This window comes from Watersipora subatra, chromosome 1 (genome assembly GCF_963576615.1).
Source record: "Watersipora subatra chromosome 1, tzWatSuba1.1, whole genome shotgun sequence".
In the NCBI taxonomy this organism is placed as follows: Eukaryota; Metazoa; Bryozoa; class Gymnolaemata; order Cheilostomatida; family Watersiporidae; genus Watersipora; species Watersipora subatra.
Window position 1 is genome coordinate 78,679,418 of NC_088708.1, and position 23,033 is coordinate 78,702,450.

Below are 23,033 nucleotides of genomic sequence, written 5' to 3' on the forward strand. Positions count from 1 at the left end.
AAGCCAATCAAGCATCTCGATTCATTTTGAATCAAAACTGTGGTACCTACAAACTTTACATGCGAAAAAACTAAATTTAAAATAAAATTTATAATGTTTTAATTACAAAAAAATATTTTGCACAAAAAAGTTTTACACAATAAATATCCGATCACGACACTTTTAATTCGTACATTCAAGAAGTCAGGATTGCAACACTAGGTTGTTACAAAATGGCTGCGGAGGGGCTTCCTGTCGATCTAGAGTTGAAAAAAGTAAGCATAGTCGAGGCTTTCGAGAGTCAATTTCCTTGATGGTCTTCTAATAGTTCACGTAATAATTAACAATTTACAGTATTTATTAAGTTTATCTTATCTAACCAAAAATCTTCTGCATTATCGGTACATTAAGCTGTCATGTAATTGTTCCACGTATTATTTCAATTATTCTTTTTTATGGATAAATGAAGATTTAGTCGAAAAAGTTATGCTCTAAAGCGTTTGTTGTGGAAGTCAGTGCTGACTACTCACTTGCAAGTGGGTTCTGCGTATAAGTTGTTTTACACTGAAGTAATAGCTTTCATGCACAACTGTAATTGTTGCAAGCAAGGTTACTGGGGAATGAGTATGGCTCTTTATTTTCACAAGCTCTGTAAGCATGAAAAGATAGAACAATTATATACAATTCAATACAATCAAGCGTGATGCTGAAATGAGTTTACAAATAATAAATACTCAAACAGTTACCCTTGTAAAAATTTATGTAAGAATGTTGAGATATATATATGTACCCAAAGCTGCACAAAGGTAGGTTAATGTTACCACGCTGTTCTTAATGAAGATTAAGAACGTAATTCTCAGTCCTTAGTTTTGCCGTTCAAAGTCTGTTGTATCACTTGCTCTGTGCTCCTTGTTCTCCCTCTCACTAGGGTATATTCTCTTGTTGCATATTCTTACCCCTTCTGTTGAACACTGGCTTACTGCTCCTTACATATGAGTTGTGGTAGTCCATTGGTTTTCCATGAAAGCTGGCATGCGTATTACTAAGCTAATCCCAGAATAGCTTGGTACATATGGCTATTAGAAATAGTTGAGCTTAGCAAATCCATTACACGTTGCCGACAGGCTATTAGTCAAATTCATAGACTATTAGCTACACAGGTGTCCTTTAGCGGGATATTGCCGAAGCCGAGACCGGGCCGTAGTCTACACACACAAAAAAACAGCAAAGGTCCACGTAGTTATGAGCAAAAACAAAAGTATCCACCCAAATATCTCACCAATCCAATAAGCAGCACACACTAAAACTAAACCAATGGACAGAGCCACCCATGTCAAAATATTCCAAGTTTCAAGTCATGTCTTGCACAACTCACCTTATGGTGTATCAAAACTTGTCCTAAAGTCCCTATTAATTTGAGACTGTCCAATTGCTGTTTTAGAAATGGCCGCCGCTGGCCTAGCCTAACGTCCTAATCCAACATCTCAGTAACTATCGGAGCATTGCTGAATGATTCCGAACTTTTTGATTCCCTCTTTTAGCAATGCCCCTTTTAGGCTAGTGGCGACCATTTCTAAAACAGCAATCGGACAGTCTCAAATTAATAGGAACTTTGGGACAAGTTTTGAGAAACCATAAGGTAAGTTGTACAAGACATGACTTGAAACTTGTAATATTTTGACATGATGGTTGGCTCTGTCAATTGGTTTAGTTTTTGTGTGTGCTGCTTATCGGATTGGTGAGATATTTGGGTGGATACTTTTGTTTTTGCTCCTATCTACGTAGACCTTTGGTGTTTTTTGTGTGTGTAGACTACGGCCCGGCCTCGGCTTCGGCAATATCTCGCTAAAGGACACCTTTGATTAGCCAAAATTATTGACGACTTGTCTTATAACACTATCATTTTGCTGTAATTCTTTAAAAGTACACACCTAGCCATAACATCGCAATTATGTCATATCAAAAGATTTCACTGGATATAACCTGTAAAACAAATAAATATGCATGTCGGTAAAACTGGGGTAGCTTTCAACAAACAAAACTGTTCCTTAGCAACTTGATCATTGAATCAACAAAACACCATTTGCTATGCATGTAGCATACATATTATCAAACCCAATTGTCGCAAACTTTTATAACAAAAAGGTATCAAAATTGTGTGTGAAATATTTTTACGTTACAGCAATATATTATTATAACATAGCATATGTTTAGCTGTTAGAGTTAGTACAAATTTATAAAACTAAACTAACATAAAGTTGAATATAAAATTAGCTAACAGGTAAAAACTTACTATTAATATTATAATTAATGATATATTTGTCTAATATTATTGTTTTCGACTAAATGAGTGGTTTTCGACCTAAACTTTTAACAAAAACTCTCCTTTTCGATGAAAAGCTGTTAATCTGACGAATGGCTTTTCGGCTTGTGTTTTCGCCCAATAGAATATTGGCGAAATCACTATAAACCAATTTTATGCACTGTATACCACATTTATATAAAAATTAACGTTCACGAACAGCTGGACGAATTCTAAAAAGTTTATAAACCTAATAAAAACATTCGTTTTGATTTTAACAGTCATAATTATTACAAACCTACTCTGTAACCATAATTGTCTTCACGATGTACAATGCTATGTTAGAGTAAGATGGCATGATTTTAATTTGATGGAAACTTGTATGTAAATGTTTCTCTAAATTTGCTACTAGGGCAAAGCTGCTTCAAAATGTTTGCCAGAAATAAACAAGCCAATCAGTTCTAAATTTCTAATTTTAAAGTATACCGGGTCTAAAAGTTACTGCTACTTCAAATTTTTGCACAAGAAAATACCACCTTTGTTGAAGATCAGCCAGACAAATGTAAAATCTGCAACATTGAAGAGAGTTTTGTCAAAAACAGCAAAGGAGTATCTCATAAATGTTCAACTGAATTGTTAAGGTGTGACCTATGCAAAGGATGGTTTCATGGCACAGGTCAAGGTTTTAAAACTGCGAAAGTGTCATTCCTAAATAACATGGACAGCCAAGGTATGAAATAGTTTTAGAACACGTGCGTTAGTCAAACAGAAATGGCAACCAAAGGAGACAGCGAAGCTAACCTACGATTTCATCTCTTGGTGCTTAAACTGATACAAGGCCTTAAAATCTGGTAAAGCTCCTGTTCCTGATGGGATTCGAAAAAATCAGGTTTTTTAATGATTGACATCACACAAGCTGTAAGCTGTCTCACAAAGGTTTTTGACAAATCTCTAGAGCAAAGAAAACTGCCATTAGTTCGGAAGTTTGCCATTGTTACGCCCATACACAAATCTGGGTTCACAGACGGAGTAAATAACTATCAACCCATCTCACTAACTAGCATCCCATGCAAGATCTTAGAGCATATTGTACAAAAAAATCTGCTTGCAAAAGTAGAGAAAAGCCTCCACAATAGACATCATTGGTTTAGGAGAGGACTATTTTGTGAGATGCAGCTATGTGCAACATTCAATGACAAACTCAGTTTGCTTGACCAACATAAAAGTGTCTACGCAGCAGTTCCAGACTTCTCAAAAGCTTTTGACAATGCGCTACACACCCTACTGATAGGGGAGCTGATGAAGATTGAAGAAATAGATGATTATTTTTTCAGAGTAGATCCACAGTTTTCTACATGGTAGATCACTACGAGTTATACTTTATAGCTGCGTGTCTAGCTCTTTCCCTATTACGCTTTTGTACTATTTCACTATTCAGAAACAACTTGCCAAAAAGTATAGACTGCTCTGTGGCTCCGTTTGTCAATGATACTCTTCTCTATCAGGAAGTCTCATCTACCCCGGACGTTACATTATTCCAGCAAAACCTATCTAACCATGGAACATAGACAGCAAGATGGGAATGGAATTTAATGTCAACAAGAGCAAAATTTTAGTGTTCAACAGCCTCACCAAGAATTCTATGCCGGTATACAAGTTGAGTGGCAAAATGCTGGAGTAACTAGCGGAAAGTTGGTACCTAGAATTGGCGCTACAACAGAGTTTGAGATTCAATAAGCATATACAGTCTAAAATTACAACAGCAAAGAGGCAACTAAAAGCAAAGAAGCATGCACATCATTGGGCGCCTCAGAGGATTAAGCTCTTTGCATATCATTTCTCTGTCTACCCCATCTCGAGTACCGCAGCTGCAGCCTGGGATGAGATCTAAGTAACAAGGAAGATATAGATAGTTGGGGCAGGTTCGAAACCAAGTGTAAAGGTTTATAGCAGAAATCAAAGGAACTGGAGGAATCACCGATACTATAGAAAAACTTGATATTACCCCGTCTCAACAAAGAAGACAGTAACAGCATCTATGTCTGCTAATGAGAATCCTCACCAGGGAAACGACCCATCTTGTTCTAACAAATTCATACCATGAAATCAGGAATCGACCATACAACTTGATCAAGACTGGGGCTCAGTGTCTAGGCCAACCCACCTCAGTGCAAACAAACAAAAGACTATCACAATAGCTTTCTATCAAAAACTATCAGGGGGTCAAAGAAACCAGCAAAACAAGAAGCAGTCACACAGAGCGGCAGTGCGTTAAACTTCCACACAAGACAGGCTGAGCTGGCCTGTTCTGGTCTAAATAATTGCTAAATATAAATCTAGCTCTTGGAAACTTGGCCGAAAATTGTTTATACTGGCATTTATCTAAGGCATATTTTTACACCCTTAGGTGGTTTACATGAAGAAATCTGTCGGGTAATAATGCATTATGTGTGGTCACGATAGAACCATGTGATAGTTATGAGCGACCTGCCAGCATTTTTAATTTTATTGTTTTCTGATATTGAAATCTTAAAACCTGGGTTAAATAAGTCATCATAATCTCTTTGTTATACTTCCATCACTACTGAAGAATTAAAAAAATAATGGTGGTATTGATTAAACCTAAATCTGAAACATGATTCTATAACTACAAACAAGCATTTAAGCCCGGTTCCCATATACGCCGCAAAGCACCGACGACAGCACCGCAGGCTATTGCGGTAAAATGGGAACCTACACGCCGCGGATCGCAGTGCACCGCCGGTGGATGTCGGCGGTCAACGCAAGAGTGCGCATGTTCAAATTTCGCAAACGGCCGCAGGTAAAACATTCCCGAAATGCACTGTACGGGTAAAGGTCACCATTATAGGAACGGCATGGCGAGCGAAAATTTTATTTGATTACGCAATTATGTTTACGATATTATTAACGATGTGGCTTTATGTGAACATTAAACTGCGCCGAGCACCGCAAGTGTTTTGCTGCGCGATATTACCGCCGGTGCTTTGCTACGTATATGGGAACCAGGCTTAAAAGCATTAATGACATGCCATGAAAGCTTTTATGTTAGTTGTAAAAAAAATCAGTTCAGTAATGAATTGCACGGAGAGTGATAAATTTTGTCAAAACAAATAAAAGCTACTCCTTGTGTTGGTGTTCATCCTGCTAATGGTAATTTCTATAAAGCAAATGAATGAAACAAATGAATGCAATGCTGTCATATAAGAGCCTTTAAAAAACCAATGCAAAACTGAAAGGTTTACTGTGCTAGCACTGCTATCAACAATACTTCAGTCCTTCCTCATGCCGCAATTCTTATTATGCTTGTTAATCACACACGCATCACATTAATGCTTAATGTGATGTGGTTTGGTTAAGGAGAAATTCTATCATGCTGTCTCAAAACTGAAATTCTCAGCAGTTAAAGTAACTAGCTTGAAGTTGGAGTGACATTGTCCAGTAGCTAACAAAGAAATATTTTAGGACATAAGTTTTCTTGTTTGAATGTAGTGTTCATCGTCAATGTGACTACAACGCAATTGTAAAATCAATTATGCAGATCTTTGTCATGAAAAGAAATTGTTTTTTTGAATTGAGACTAAAATTATTATTAGTGTCAAGGCCTAATTGGCCAATTGTTGCTTCATTTTGCGGTAAATGCCAGCTGGATGGACTCTGAAATGACGAGCAAATGTGAAGGGGTTGTTCCTTGCAATGCTGACGTTGAGCCATTTTTGACAAGGGTAAAGATGTTCTTGGTTGCGTTAGTACTAAGGACTCAGGACTGATTACACACCGCTCTTGGTTGCGTTAGTACTAAGGGCTCAGGATCGATTACACACCGTTTTTGGTTGCGTTAGTACTAAGGACTCAGGACTGATTACACACCGTTCTTGGTTGCGTTAGTACTAAGGGCTCAAGACTGATTACACACCGTTCTTCGTTGCGTTAGTACTAAGGGCTCAGGACCGATTACACATCGTTCTTGGTTGCGTTAGTACTAAGGGCTCAGGACCGATTACACATCGTTCTTGGTTGCGTTAGCACTAAGGGCTCAGGACCGATTACACACCGTTCTTGGTTGCGTTAGTACTAAGGGCTCAAGACTGATTACACACCGTTCTTCGTTGCGTTAGTACTAAGGGCTCAGGACCGATTACACATCGTTCTTGGTTGCGTTAGTACTAAGGGCTCAGGACCGATTACACATCGTTCTTGGTTGCGTTAGTACTAAGGGCTCAGGACCGATTACACATTGTTCTTGGTTGCGTTAGTACTAAGGTCTCAGGACCGATTACACATCGTTCTTGGTTGCGTTAGTACTAAGGGCTCAGGACCGATTACACATCGTTCTTGGTTGCGTTAGTACTAAGGTCTCAGGACCGATTACACATCGTTCTTGATGATGTGAAGGGAGGGAGGGATGAAGCAGTAGTTATCTGTTTATTAGATTAAAATGTGTAGTTTAGCTGTCAGCCAATTGTGGAATATAAAAATGGAGGCAATCTTCGATCACATGTCTTATGAATAATTAATTATTTATTTAAAATATGCAGCAAAAATTTTGTCAATTGTACTTTAAATTATTTGACAATGAAACTTGGAGAAATTAGCGATAGAGTACTAAACCTCGCACAGCATAATGACTGAAGTTTCTATTCATTAAAACTGCTCATCCATGATAGTTCGTATTCTCTTCCTCGATAGACTTTTCACCAGTGTATTAGTGTAGACTGTGTGCCTTAACGGTCATTCTCTATTCTTCGATTTTTTTCTTACATCCATTTAACCCTTTTACTCCCTGGCTATATACACCCTATACTCCCCGGTTGATTTTCCAACATTGGACATTACTGCACAAATAGTTGCATAGTTTTTGACTTGCATTTGTTGTTATGAAACTTTTAGGACTGGTTAAGTGAATGTGAGCACATGTAACTTGTTAGTAATGGTTTGTCACAAAATGTTTTACCTAAAACCTATATGAACTAGCAATCTAATATATGATAACATTGGCAGCATGTATGTTAAGGCTGTTGCAGATTATATTTGATGGTTGGTACAAATTTATAATACTATTATATATTGCGTGATATGATATAAAAGTACCGTGAAACCTTTAATCGAATGCCACAGCACTGTATTTTTCAACCCTTCCTCTATAGGAGGCGGCGTTCAAATAGAGGCTGGCGGTGTATTGTTTCAACTGGCTCGTCAGAATTTTGGGAAGATAAATTTAACCCTTTTACGGGCAATGCGAATGTCGCCTAAATTTTACCCTCTTTTTCCGCTGGAGCGATATTAACTTATTATGGATGCAATAAATCTGCTAACTTACCCTAACTTATCAAAGATTTCTTAATAAATATGCATTAAGAAGCCGATAAATATTTCTATCAGTTGATATCTATTGCTTGCAATTAACCTGCGATGATATTACAGCCTGTGTCCAGCTTTTCAATTTGTTGAAGCTTTCAATTTTATTTCATTTTGAATTTGAAGACATATTTTTAATTTGTAGCTATATTTACCAATGTGGCATAACAGCTCATTACACTCATTGATATGCTTGCTGCAGTTTGCAGCCAAAAATAGCTTTTTAAGAATACGATAGAAGTGGAGTTATGAGTGTTGATCAATTGTAAGATCAGATTACCGCAATGATGCTATATAATAATATGCTATAAATCTGCAAATTTATAAGTTCCATAATGATAATCCATCAAATGCTACAAATTTATATTTATGAACAAGTGACATAAACGAACCGTACTTATATTCTATGCAAAAATAAGAATTAACGTTTCTAAAACAAAAATATTTGCATCGAATAGTTGGGTTCAGATTGTTGCTTTTGATGGCACGAACATCTTTTGGTTGTCCAATACCTTCCACAATGCCATCTGACCTCAACTCTTCTTAGGATTGCACTGCTGAGCCAGTCGATATTTGTCTAAACAATTTTTGGCAGAGCAAAACTTTTGCCCGCTGCATTTAGCACAAATGCAACGTTTGGTCTTATGTACAATATAAGACCAAACAATGTACACATATAAAAAACGGTTTGCAAGTTTTGGGCCAAAGGTTACGTTTAACGAGCAATATTTTTACACGTTACATTTAGCACAAATGCAACCCATAAATGTATTGCTCGTTAAACGTAATCTTTTGCCCAAAACTTGCAAACCGTTTTTGTTTATATGTACACCTTAGTATTAAGACCACGTTAAACAGTGAACTACTATTAGCCTAAGACAGTTATTAATTATTTTTATGGTGTTTCTTTCAAAGTTTCAATGGAAAAAGCGCAAAGCTTTGGAAATGGAAAACGAGAGAATTCATTGTTATTAATGTAAACGATTCATTATTAATTATTACGATTTTGTGAACACTTTTCTACTGATCCTTTGATATTACGAGTTCATAATGATCAAAGATAGTCAAATAGAGGCGGCGTTCAATTAGAGGTTTCATGGTATATAAAAGCCTGCAGTTGAAAATTTCACAGCAAAGCAATTTGTCAAGAGAAAACAATTGTGATATGACACATTACAAAGTATTAAATTATGGGCTTAGAACAAGTTATGGAACAATGCTACATGTACATGCATATCAAACATGGGACATTGCATAATTCAGAACAAGTGTTAGCTAATAGAAACATTGAATATGGTATTTAACTTACAGGCATTTCAAGGACTTCAGAACAAGTTGATAGCAACAAAGCAGCAAGTAAAAGTAAACGATGCCCAAATTGAAGGATTGAAAAGACAGAACCAACATAGCGCTATCGTTAAATCTGAGATATCTTCGCTGCCAAACACAACTCGGGCCTACCAAGGCGTTGGCCGAATGTGAGCTTCATATGTATTTATACGCTTATTAAAGTGACTGGACACATCGTCCTGTTCTAGACCAGCAGCATCTTACCTCTTGATTCACTATATGACGAGTGTAACAGTAAGGGTAATTGTCTGGGCTTGTCATATGGGGATTGTCTTCCCTTTCTTAGTATACGTGTCAACTTCTATTGAGATTTGGTTTATTAGAAGTTTCTAGATTGTGATTTAATAAAATACTAATTACCTAATTATCTTTTGGGCGTGTTGTATCGCAGGTTCCTGCTCACTCCCAAAGATCAAGTCCTCAAAGCATTAGATAGCAAATCTAAAGACAACGCGGACAAGATAAAAAATATAGAAGTAAGCGTTTGTCTCTAATCTATGTTTATCTCCCCTTCTTTTTATGTTTATTTATGCGCTGTCATCTGTCTCAAATCTGTGGAGTCACTTCCGTTGCTGATGTAATACACGTGCACCATCGTGTCAGCATTGCTCTCCGGCTTGTTGCGAGTAAGTTGAGGGTAAGACTACTAATCATTGAAGCATAATTTGCTATTCTCATTACAGAGTCAGAAACTCTATTTGGAAAAATCAATGAAGGATGCAGAAAACAATCTGAGAGAGTTGGTCATGAGCAAGCAAAAGAGATGAAGGAAGATTGACTGCTAATTATGCTGCCTGCTGGCATCTCTCGAGTCCTTTGTAGTTGTTCAGTAACTAATTGTTATTTATCTGTATCTCATGCTATTTATTGCTTGCATCCTCTTGTTCGCCTTTCTATCACATTCTTTACACCAAGTTTTCATCGGTAATATAGCATGATTCCATATGACTTGGTCTTCTGCAGTTGATACATATGCATTATTAGCCCAATGAATATTTGTGTGTATGTATACTTGCACGGTCCGTTATGAAAAAGGTAGGTAACTCGATATGTGTGTAATGGATTTGTCATTAGGGTTGCTAGGAGACAATAGTGTCTGACTTGACGACAAGTGGTAAAATGATACAGCATATACAGCATAATGAGTGAGTTGATACTGTTCAAAGGGATGGAGTGTAGTGTGACAATATTACTGAGAGATGGCAGTAGTGGTACAGCTGTGCAAAGGTGCAATAGAAAGCTGAGCTAATACACTGGGGGTGGCAGTTTGCAAGGTTGTCAATGATTTACTTTGTAGAGCTAAGGCTATTATATGGTATTGAGCTAAGGCTAGTATATGGTACTGAGCTAAGGCTATTATATGGTTGAACACCTTTGCAAGTTGGTTCTATAGTCGGCTGATTCACAGCTGGTATGAAGAGACTGCTACAAGCAAGAAATCAGATGAGGACAACAGATATATTAAGTCTTAAGAATTGACATATATAGTACTTGTACACGTGAGCCCATATCGACATCCAACAAATTTTGTTTTGCTCTTTCTACCTACTGTATAGCTGTTTTGACTATCTTCTCATCAATTTTCGGTTTATTACAATGTGGGGTACATCGTTTCTTGCTTTTATGGTTTCACGGTTGGTCTCTGATGACATTCACACTGGCACGTCTCATCTACCCGCTAACATCATTTCTATTTGGCAGCATCCTCTTCGGTATTCGCTATTTGATTGTCACTTTTGAGAGGCGGTGAAAAACTAAGAGTCTTCGGTCGAGAGCCCTTGTCCACAGGTATAAAGTTGCAAGTGAGAAAGTCATTAGTTTTGCGGGCTAGTCTTGGACTAATGCCATAGCAAGCAAACTTTCTATTCATTACTTTGTCGACGCCATTTACCTGCGAGTCTGTTGGGTCATCCAAATTTGGCTTTCCCTGAGTTCTGTTAGCGTTCATCTCACACATGGAGGCCGTATCATAATCGGTCTCTGCCTCAGAGACATATGGAGTGTCATCAAAGTCTTCTATTGAGATCAACGGACAGTCGTTAGGAGAAACCAGAACTTCCATAGAAGCATCTCGCCATGGAATAGGGGATGCTGTTAGGCCCCCCTCTATGGACACGTTTGATGGGCTCTGTCTGAGACATGGGTATGAATCTGTGTGTGGCAAACGCTGAAATATTCACTAAAGCATCTGTAACCAAATTGCAGTCATACGAAGGGCATAGCTGTGTATAAAAGTAAGATATAATAATTTCGCATGCCGCTGATGAAACCTCATCCAAGGAAAAATCAATTAGCTTGTTCAGACCGAAGTTTGGTTACTAAATCTCAGAAGTTCAAGTCAATGAGAAAAGTGTGATTGATTGAAGTTGCCATACATTGAGAAGTATGACAGTTTATGGTTTTTGCTATTCCATGACATGTTCACAAGGCACTGTGCAGAAGGGATAATATGGTCAAAATGATCACCTGGAGGTTGAGAACATGATGGCAGATGAGGCTTTAGCCCTAAGACATGGTTTGCTAATCAAGCAACACCTATAGCGTGAGAATTCAATGATAGAGCCCGTATATAGAGCCCATACCATTTCATGTTTTTCCAAGCTAATATAACAAAGCTATAGAAAAAACATGTAAATCGTTTACGACTTTCTGGGATGTTCAGGTAGTAAGACCAAAATACATGTAATACTAACATAAGAGTAGGTTGATGATAAACAATACTAACATAAGAGTAGGTTGATGATAAACAATACTAACATAAGAGTAAGTTGATGATAAACAATACTAACATAAGAGTAAGTTGATGATAAACAATACTAACATAAGAGTAGGTTGATGATAAACAATACTAACATAAGAGTAAGTTGATGATAAACAATACTAAAATAAGAGTAAGTTGATGACAAACAATACTAACATAAGAGTAGGTTGATGATAAACAATACTAACATAAGAGTAAGTTGATGATAAACAATACTAACATAAGAGTAAGTTGATGATAAACAATACTAACATAAGAGTAGGTTGATGATAAATAATACTAACATGAGAGTAAGTTGATGATAAACAATACTAACATAAGAGTAAGTTGATGATAAACAATACTAACATAAGAGTAGGTTGATGATAAACAATACTAACATAAGAGTAAGTTGATGATAAACAATACTAACATAAGAGTAAGTTGATGATAAACAATACTAACATAAGAGTAAGTTGATGATAAACAATACTAACATAAGAGTAGGTTGATGATAAACAATACTAACATAAGAGTAGGTTGATGATAAACAATACTAACATAAGAGTAGGTTGATGATAAACAATACTAACATAAGAGTAAGTTGATGATAAACAATACTAACATAAGAGTAAGTTGATGATAAACAATACTAACATAAGAGTAAGTTGATGATAAACAATACTAACATAAGAGTAGGTTGATGATAAATAATACTAACATGAGAGTAAGTTGATGATAAACAATACTAACATAAGAGTAAGTTGATGATAAACAATACTAACATAAGAATAGGTTGATGATAAACAATACTAACATAAGAGTAGGTTGATGATAAACAATACTAACATAAGAGTAAGTTGATGATAAACAATACTAACATAAGAGTAAGTTGATGACAAACAATACTAACATAAGAGTAGGTTGATAATAAACAATACTAACATAAGATTAAGTTGATGATAAACAATACTAAAATAAGAGTAAGTTGATGATAAACATTGCTAACATAAGAGTAGGTTGATGATAAACAATACTAACATAAGAGTAGGTTGATGATAAATAATACTAACATAAGAGTAAGTTGATGATAAACAATACTAACATAAGAGTAGGTTGATGATAAACAACACTAAAATAAGAGTAAGTTGATGATAAACAATACTAACATAAGAGTAAGTTGATGATAAACAATACTAACATAAGAGTAGGTTGATGATAAATAATACTAACATAAGAGTAGGTTGATGATAAACAATACTAACATAAGAGTAGGTTGATGATAAACATTGCTAACATAAGAGTAAGTTGATGATAAACAATACTAACATAAGAGTAAGTTGATGACAAACAATACTAACATAAGAGTAGGTTGATAATAAACAATACTAACATAAGATTAAGTTGATGATAAACAATACTAAAATAAGAGTAAGTTGATGATAAACAATACTAACATAAGAGTAGGTTGATGATAAACATTGCTAACATAAGAGTAGGTTGATGATAAACAATACTAACATAAGAGTAAGTTGATGATAAACAATACTAACATAAGAGTAGGTTGATAATAAACAGTACTAACATAAGAGTAGGTTGATGATAAACAGTACTAACATAAGAGTAGGTTGATGATAAACAATACTAAAATAAGAGTAAGTTGATGATAAACAGTACTAAAATAAGAGTAAGTTGATGATAAACATTGCTAACATAAGAGTAGGTTGATGATAAACAACACTAACATAAGAGTAGGTTGATGATAAATAATACTAAAATAAGATTAAGTTGATGATAAACAATACTAACATAAGAATAGGTTGATGATAAACAATACTAACATAAGAGTAGGTTGATGATAAACAATACTAACATAAGAATAGGTTGATGATAAACAATACTAAAATAAGAGTAGGTTGATAATAAACAGTACTAAAATAAGAGTAAGTTGATGGTAAACAATACTAAAATAAGAGTAAGTTGATGGTAAACAATACTAAAATAAGAGTAAGTTGATGATAAACAGTACTAAAATAAGAGTAAGTTGATGGTAAACAATACTAAAATAAGAGTAAGTTGATGATAAACAGTACTAAAATAAGAGTAAGTTGATGATAAACATTGCTAACATAAGAGTAGGTTGATGATAAACAACACTAACATAAGAGTAGGTTGATGATAAATAATACTAAAATAAGATTAAGTTGATGATAAACAATACTAACATAAGAATAGGTTGATGATAAACAATACTAACATAAGAGTAGGTTGATGATAAACAATACTAACATAAGAATAGGTTGATGATAAACAATACTAAAATAAGAGTAGGTTGATAATAAACAGTACTAACATAAGATTAAGTTGATGATAAACAATACTAAAATAAGAGTAAGTTGATGATAAACAGTACTAAAATAAGAGTAAGTTGATGGTAAACAATACTAAAATAAGAGTAAGTTGATGATAAACATTGCTAACATAAGAGTAGGTTGATGATAAACAACACTAACATAAGAGTAAGTTGATGATAAACATTACTAACATAAGATTAAGTTGATGATAAACAATACTAAAATAAGAGTAAGTTGATGATAAACAATACTAACATAAGAGTAGGTTGATGATAAACATTGCTAACATAAGAGTAGGTTGATGATAAACAATACTAACATAAGAGTAAGTTGATGATAAACAATACTAACATAAGAGTAGGTTGATAATAAACAGTATGATAAACAATACTAACATAAGAGTAGGTTGATGATAAACAATACTAACATAAGAATAGGTTGATGATAAACAATACTAAAATAAGAGTAGGTTGATAATAAACAGTACTAACATAAGATTAAGTTGATGATAAACAATACTAAAATAAGAGTAAGTTGATGATAAACAGTACTAAAATAAGAGTAAGTTGATGGTAAACAATACTAAAATAAGAGTAAGTTGATGATAAACATTGCTAACATAAGAGTAGGTTGATGATAAACAACACTAACATAAGAGTAAGTTGATGATAAACATTACTAACATAAGAGTAGGTTGATGATAAACAATACTAACATAAGAGTAAGTTGATGATAAACAATACTAACATAAGAGTAGGTTGATGATAAACAATACTAACATAAGAATAGGTTGATGATAAACAATACTAACATAAGAGTAGGTTGATGATAAACAATACTAACATAAGAGTAGGTTGATGATAAACAATACTAACATAAGAATAGGTTGATGATAAACAGTACTAACATAAGATTAGGTTGATGATAAACAATACTAAAATAAGAGTAAGTTGATGATAAACATTGCTAACATAAGAGTAGGTTGATGATAAACAACACTAACATAAGAGTAAGTTGATAATAAACAATACTAACATAAGAATAGGTTGATGATAAACAATACTAACATAAGAGTAGGTTGATGATAAACAATACTAACATAAGAGTAAGTTGATAATAAACAATACTAACATAGGAGTAGGTTGATGATAAACAATACTAACATAAGAGTAGGCTGATGATAAACAATACTAACATAAGAGTAAGTTGATGATAAACAATACTAACATAAGAGTAAGTTGATAATAAACAATACTAACATAGGAGTAGGTTGATGATAAACAATACTAACATAAGAGTAGGTTGATGATAAACAATACTAACATAAGAGTAGGCTGATGATAAACAATACTAACATAAGAGTAAGTTGATGATAAACAATACTAACATAAGAGTAGGTTGATGATAAACAATACTAACATAAGAGTAGGTTGATGATAAACAATACTAACATAAGAGTAGGTTGATAATAAACAATACTAACATAAGATTAAGTTGATGATAAACAATACTAAAATAAGAGTAAGTTGATGATAAACAGTACTAACATAAGAGTAGGTTGATGATAAACAATACTAACATAAGAGTAGGTTGATGATAAACAATACTAACATAAGAGTAGGTTGATGATAAACAATACTAACATAAGAGTAGGTTGATGATAAACAATACTAAAATAAGAGTAGGTTGATAATAAACAATACTAACATAAGAGTAGGTTGATAATAAACAATACTAACATAAGATTAAGTTGATGATAAACAATACTAAAATAAGAGTAAGTTGATGATAAACAGTACTAACATAAGAGTAGGTTGATGATAAACAATACTAACATAAGAGTAGGTTGATGATAAACAATACTAACATAAGAGTAGGCTGATGATAAAGAATACTAACATAAGAGTAGGTTGATGATAAACAATACTAACATAAGAGTAGGTTGGTGATAAACAATACTAACATAAGAGTAGGTTGATGATAAACAGTACTAACATAAGAGTAGGTTGATGATAAATAATACAATACTAACATACGAGTAGGTTGGTGATAAACAATACTAACATACGAGTAGGTTGGTGATAAACAATACTAACATAAGAGTAGGTTGATGATAAACAGTACTAACATAAGAGTAGGTTGATGATAAATAATACAATACTAACATACGAGTTGGTTGGTGATAAACAGTACATACACAAGAGTGAGTTGGTGAAATAGTGACTACTGGAACGTCGATGCCAGTTGGTAGGTCTGCACATCTTGTGAATCTCTCCATTAAATATGACAGCTCTGTTGATTTGGTCTCAGACTTCTGTTCAGACGACATGAGCAGGATTACAGACACTCCTTATCAGGTTCATCAATGCCTGCACATAGCCTCAAGCCCGAATCTAGATCTGTAAAAAGAGATCAGAGTAACTTTACACAATAGTTTAAGAAGTAACTTGAAGCTATAAAACTGATTCAATAGAGACACATCTTTGTTTGTTTCTGCTAGGGATAAACTAATACATGTGTAACATCTTTCTTTTTACCGTGTCTGTAATGGAGGCTATCAGGAATAATTCTTCCGCTATGCACAGGCCTTCCGTAATCCGCTACGTAAGCTTGCTGCACGCAAGTATCTTGCTATCCGTTAGGCACCTCATAGTTTACAACACAAGCTAAAGGCTTAATCTTTGCTATTTCATATGAAAGCACACCTTACCACTGTTGTGGACAGGACAAAGGAAAACTTCAGCAAAGTAACAATCGCCCTCACTCATACTACGTTGTTATTTACAGAAATTTTGCCCTTTTGTATGGACCGATAATTAGAGGTAAAGAGGCTTTATTTGGTTTGTTCATACATTCACTTTGTTTGTGTTTTATGTACATACTGTATAGCTGCACTCATTATAGACATTTTGTTTGAAGTTTTACGATCAACGGAATAAACGTATACACATACATTCCAAGCATCGGTCATACTCAATTGGCAAATTCATACAAGACGTAACAGTGTAACTCTATCTCTGAAACCCTGTGGAGAGCAAAACAATTGACAATATCGTGCGCTTAGACGGTATATCCAGACCAGTCACCCAAACACTATCTGACGCTGCACAGCCTCGCCTATTGATGTTGCGGCAACCAAGCACTTGCTAAAACTCCACTCAGCCAGCCAAGAGAACGAAATTTTTTGATTATTTACACAGCAAATAATACACCCAAGTCAGGTAAACTAGCTCGGTTTACAACAATGGAAAAATCCTTTATTGACAGTATTCAAAACTCGACTGTGGTGAATCTTAGAGCTGTTCTTCGGCAAAACCGATTGAACTCTGTGGGCAAGAATGCAAAACCTCTACGCTCAAAATTTTGCTTCCCACCTCAATCACATTCACCACATTACCCTATGAGCCGTCAAGATGGAAGCTATTTGACAATGAACCAAACTTCCCAGAAGTAACCTTCTCACCACATAATGACAAGTCGACATGAGGCCACACGCTATGACTTTCGACAAGTCAGCAAACCTGTGTCCTTTTAGGTGCACCTTTTGCGGGATGGTCTATTTTTAAGCACTACAGGAAACACTGCCTCAATGTCTCCGCGATCCAGTCAGCCAGCTACCCCATTTCCGGATTTCATCCGCTCTCGCGCATTCCTAATGTCTCCAACCATTTGTCAGTCACAAGCAGCCTTGTCCCTGATAAACAATCAGCCTAGCGTAACTCCAACGTCTTCCGGAGTAGGCCAGTTTTATTCGACTTCGATGCCTCTTCATTGTCATCAGTCGCAGACAACTGGAAGAAACAGAATATCGAGTCAGCCTCAAATAGATGTGACTCAAGCAGCTAGTCAGCCCAACTTTTATCTGCCAAATGCAAGTTTAGTTGCAAGAAACCAGAAAGAGACATTTTCACCACTGATCGAGCAGAAGTTTGTAAATCAAACAAGAAGCAGCCAAATGGGTTTAGACCAGCAAGCGATGTCAGGTGTGGGAGCTTGTGATTCATCAATGAGAAAACCGGGACACACTCATATTCCAATGTCTAACCTGTACTACACTTGTACTAGGGAACTTGATACTTACCCATCTCATGTGAGTAGTAACACTCAACCCTGACAGCCTAACATACACCACACTAGCTCATCCATTGCTTCTCCCAGTTAAACCCAACACACAGGCTTTAGCTGTGTCACCTGAATATGACGAGTTGAGCTTTTTGGACCATCAGCTAAAAATTCTGCGAATGAAGGAAGAAATTCGCACAGTACAACATCAACTAAGTACATCTCTTGAGCAACTTCGCTTAGTTGATCTACAACAAACAAGTATGCAAGCCGATTCTAACGTCAATAGTGTCCTGTCGCTAATAAAAAGGTCTGTAGATAAAAACAGTCTACCTCCAGCAGTGCCAATCGTTTTTTTCTGGAAACCCCCTTGAGTACCCTCAGTGGAAATCTGCCTTCGATTTGCTATTTGAAGAAAAGGACCTTTCCTCGGCACAGAAGTTCTCTTACATGTATCTACAAACCTATGTCAACAGTAAGGCAATGAAATGTTTACAGAAATATATCATGCTCAATACTGCTGAAGCATATGCGGAGGCCAGAAAAACACTGGACGAACGATATGGCGATCCATTTGAGATTGCTGATTTCTTTGGGGACCAGCTAAACTCTTGGCCAAAAATCAGTACCACAAATTCCAACAACCAAACAGTTCATGACAAAAATAGCAAATGCGCCATTTCACCATCATCGCATGGTGAGACACTTTATCAGGAGCGTACTACACTTGCTACATCAAAGAGTATTACACACGACATACGTGCATCTCGTGATGCGAATGATTTTCACTCAATGACCTCTACAACTGATACTGACCTTGTCACATCGACAAATGATATGCCTAAAACCCCTACAGACATTGATTCAGTTAACACGAGAACTAATGTTGACTTAACAACCTCAAATGTCCCCACAATTGAAGTAACTGACAATGACCCAGTTGTCACTACAACCGACCACACGTTTGAAGCAACAGCAGGTAGTGACCCAGTTGCCACTACACTTGATCTTGCTTTACTTGCAATGACTACTGATGAATTATTGAAAATGACATCTGGTGGGAACCTAGTAACAACACAAGAATCTCTGATGACAAAATGATACTAACCTGTTTAGCATGATAACCGGTCAGACATTTGAAGATCTGAAAGTTGGCATCGCGACCTCTTCAATGCATGAAACGTTAGAGATAGGAACTAACACAGTTCTAATACTTAAAACTGATGTTGCTCTAGTTGCTATGACAACTGACCAGTCTTCGGAAACAGTGGGCGGTACTGGTGCAGCTATTACAGATACGTTCCCTACATATGAAGAGGCCACTAATATTGGGGAACATATTATCAAAACTGACCATTTATTAGAAACTACAAGAGGTATTGACAGAATTATTGTATAGTGAGTTTGCTAACCATGACTGATATTGACCGTGTTGTTGAAGTGAACAATTCTACTTCTGAAGCAACTGAAGCTGACCTAAGTACTTCAAAGCACAGTTTGGAACCGTCAGAACAAAGCGTAAAAGTGGCAGCTGACCTAGTTGCTTCAACAAATGATCCAACAACTAATATCAGCCTAATTGCCGTAAGTAATCATAGAAACCCGTCAACAAGTAGCAACTCCTGAAGTGGTCATAAATGGACCTGACAATCATGTCATAACCCAGGATGTACCTCAAACAGTTGACACAACAGCATCCTCAGTGAGCACACAGAGGGCCTTAACTGAACTGCCAACAACTGTCAATGCAGCCAGTTCATCGCGGAGTCATGAATATAATACTGCTGCAGACATAGCCAAAGACACGCTACAGGTTCTATCAGCCAACCAAAGTAATATATCCACAGAGAGAACAAGCCGCCTAGACGCGACCGCATCATCTACTTTCCGATCCTTGTCAGATAGTACAAGACAAGCGACAGCCAAAGCTGGCAATAAGACTGATGCTATGAGAGTGTCGACTGGCAAGTCGGCTACGCAAAAGGCTACACGACTCTTAAAGGCACGTCAAACATCTTTACAGTCAGTTATGGCTACAAGAATAAGCAGTATGTAAGTTGAATATTTAGGCCTACTCACTACAGTAGGTCAGAAATTATCTTCCCATAACTGGTCGACGATAAAAAATAAAAACCTCTTACCACCACTAGGCTCCTTTATCTCACCAGACCTCTGCAGCCGCAAGCGATGGAGACACGTGCAGTACTTGACTGAGCAACTCTGTTCTAGGTGGAAATCAGAGTATCTTCAGTGGAGCCTTAAGCCTGGAGACGTGGTGATAGTTATGGAAGACGCACTACTTAGATGCAACTGACAACTCGGAAAAGTAGCTGAAGCACAAACAGTGATAGCTATGTGAGGCATGTGACTTAGCAAACATCAAGAATAAACTGGAGAGACCAGTTCACAAGCTAATGCTTTTACATACAACTCCAGATATTTAGAACACTAGAAGGTTTTCGGAGAGGGTGTAATGGAGGTCATCAGGAGTTATTCTTCCGCTATGTGCAGGCTTTCCGTAATCCGCTACGTAAGCTCGCTGTGCGTAAGTATCTTGCTGTCCGTTAGGCACTTCATAGTTTACAACACAAGCTAAAGGCTTAATCTTTGCTATGTCATATAAAAGCACACCTTACCACTGTTGTGGACAGGACAAAGGAAAACTTCAGCAAAGTAACAATCGTCCTCACTCATACTACACTGTTAGTATCAGGAATTTTGCTCGTCTGTTTGGACAGATAATTAGAAATGAAGAGGCTTCATTTGGTCATTTGGTTTGTTCATACATTCACTTTGTTTGTATTTATGTACATACTCTATAGCTGCACTCATTGTGGACATTTTCTTTGCAGTTTTACGGTTAGTGGAATAAACGTATGCTCACACATTCCATGCATCGGTCATACTCAATTGGCAAATCCATACCAGGCGTAGCACGGTCTATTGTATAAATGGGTATATTCTCAATGGTTTTATTTGATAGGTTAATCAGCTTTGATTGCTGGATCCGTTTATCCTATTATTGGTATTGAAACAGAACAACATTTAACTGGTCGATTTTGTGATGAGCTTACGAGTTGTTGGTTTTTTGGAAAAGGCTTGCTCTTTCCTGAATTTAAGGTGGATGCTTATCTAAGGAATGTGGAAACTATGATCATTTATCTCTATCATGATCATTAAAATCATAGAAAGAGAGACAGCGGTCGTCTAGTAAATGTTTCTGTTTAAGTTTATGCAGTAACCAAACTATATATTCAGCTTTTTCTAAAGAGACCATGTCATGAATTTCCCGCCACTAATGGGCTTAGTAAAACGGATTTCGGTTTCAACATGAATGTCAGATTTTTAAAGTATTCCAGATACTTATATGAATCTGATGCTAGTAAACGTAATGGTCAATATAGGTAACTGGTTTATTGCTGATGTTTTGCTTAGGGCTGTAAATGCTGGCTAGTATTGCCTACACTTTAACTTGTAAATATTTTGTATATTGACAAATAAAGTATTAATGCTTCTCGTGTAACACTGCTAAGCTTTTTATGTTTGTGGTAAGAAACTAAGGGGCAGTCAAGGCCATCATCTTCCTAAGGTAAAGTTTCTTGCATAATGTGAGAATTCTATTCTAGTCTTTTTGATATTTAACATCAGTCAATCAATTTTTTAGTAAAGGAAGATTTTAGTCAATATTTTAAGCCTAAGTTAGCAGTTGTGTTCCTTCAGGATACCATCTAACATACTATATCACTCACACACTCATATCTTCTCTCACAGTATAAAAATAAAGTCACCTACTTCGATGTCATTTATGTAGTAAGACTGACCTTCAAACTATAATAGACTTCCATCAACTGCTATGAACTTCCATGAACTCCTACAGACTACCACGAACATCCATGAATTACCACCTACTACCATAGACTACATTTTTTATAATTTTTAATGTCTTTCAGCTCTCTTCTGGGAGAAGTGAAACATCTCTGAATTAATAACCAATCAGCAACCTTTTTGCAAAATCTACCAAGCAGTTTTGTTTTGTTAGCATGAACTCTCGGTCAATAGATTTGACCGAATAAAATTGACAGGCATGCACTTAAACCATAAAGTATTCCTATTTACCTTCACCTACTTGTTTGTATAAAACTTTATTAAGCATGATATGTATATGAACAAGATGTGTCTATGAACATGATAGATCTATGGGAAAATAAGTATTACGACTTGTTCAGGTATTTTCCTAAGTACGAGTATACCAGTTATATCTTAAGAATGCTTATGCTGATACTACATCATTCCTAGTAAAGCTTCTGCTAGGTACGACAACTCTGTTAGGCAGGCGCCTCTATTACTAGGATGCTGATGCAAAGCTACCGGGTAACTACTAGCCTCATAAGAGAGAAAGCGAGTCATATATAAGCAGAAGATAGTCTCTCGTATGCTCGCTGTCTACTCACCGGAGTTGAAACTCTCAAGGTAGAGAGCGAAGAATAGGAGGCCTTGTAGGAGGAAGTCTGTCGATATGCTAACTATGGTCTCACTGTTTTCTAGCCACTCCTCTAGCCTCACTCAGAAATCAATAGGCTAAGGCATATGGATGGAAATATTATGGCCTAGACATACACAAGGACAGCTAATTGCTACTGCAGCTAGCCGATGTCCAATGGCTGTGCCATTTATGTATTGACCTGGTGTGATTGAGGTTATTAAAGAATAGGCCAACTAGTAAATACTGGCCACAGGCTATGAGCTATAAACAGATTGATTTCTATGCTGCTCTAATAGTCAAATCATTTTTAATATTTGATTCTCCAAATCTGAAGGTACACAGGCTGTTTATGCACTGAGTAATGCTGCCACGGCTTGTCTTCGCAGC

At 36.1% G+C, this 23,033-nt stretch overlaps 2 protein-coding genes across 2 annotated transcripts; one reads left to right on the top strand and one right to left on the bottom strand.

Annotated features, from left to right (window-relative positions):
- Window positions 1-179: 179 nt before the first annotated feature.
- LOC137408133 (prefoldin subunit 1-like) lies at window positions 180-9,952 on the top strand. Its single transcript, XM_068094525.1, has 4 exons — window positions 180-254; window positions 8,969-9,135; window positions 9,399-9,483; window positions 9,691-9,952. The coding sequence occupies exons 1-4, from the start codon at window positions 213-215 to the stop codon at window positions 9,772-9,774; spliced, it is 378 nt and encodes a 125-aa protein (XP_067950626.1). The 5' UTR covers window positions 180-212; the 3' UTR covers window positions 9,775-9,952.
- A 550-nt stretch (window positions 9,953-10,502) lies between these two features.
- On the bottom strand, window positions 10,503-22,702 carry LOC137385329 (uncharacterized). Its single transcript, XM_068071778.1, has 3 exons — window positions 22,615-22,702; window positions 16,299-16,500; window positions 10,503-11,174 (listed from the first exon to the last, which is right to left on the bottom strand). The coding sequence occupies exons 2-3, from the start codon at window positions 16,428-16,430 to the stop codon at window positions 10,698-10,700; spliced, it is 609 nt and encodes a 202-aa protein (XP_067927879.1). The 5' UTR covers window positions 16,431-16,500; window positions 22,615-22,702; the 3' UTR covers window positions 10,503-10,697.
- Between the last annotated feature and the right edge of the window lie 331 nt (window positions 22,703-23,033).

What these genes read in the sequence shown, in the direction of transcription:
- LOC137408133 (XM_068094525.1), top strand. Translation starts at nt 213, where the DNA reads ATGGCTGCGGAGGGGCTTCCTGTCGATCTAGAGTTGAAAAAA. An exon ending in TCGATCTAGAGTTGAAAAAA is followed by an intron (nt 255 to 8,968) that starts GTAAGCATAGTC and finishes TTTAACTTACAG; the next exon opens with GCATTTCAAGGACTTCAGAA. An exon ending in ACAAGATAAAAAATATAGAA is followed by an intron (nt 9,484 to 9,690) that starts GTAAGCGTTTGT and finishes TTCTCATTACAG; the next exon opens with AGTCAGAAACTCTATTTGGA.
- LOC137385329 (XM_068071778.1), bottom strand. Translation starts at nt 16,430, where the DNA reads ATGTCGTCTGAACAGAAGTCTGAGACCAAATCAACAGAGCTGTCATAT. An exon ending in TTTCACCAACTCACTCTTGT is followed by an intron (nt 11,175 to 16,298) that starts GTATGTACTGTT and finishes TGAATATTTCAG; the next exon opens with CGTTTGCCACACACAGATTC.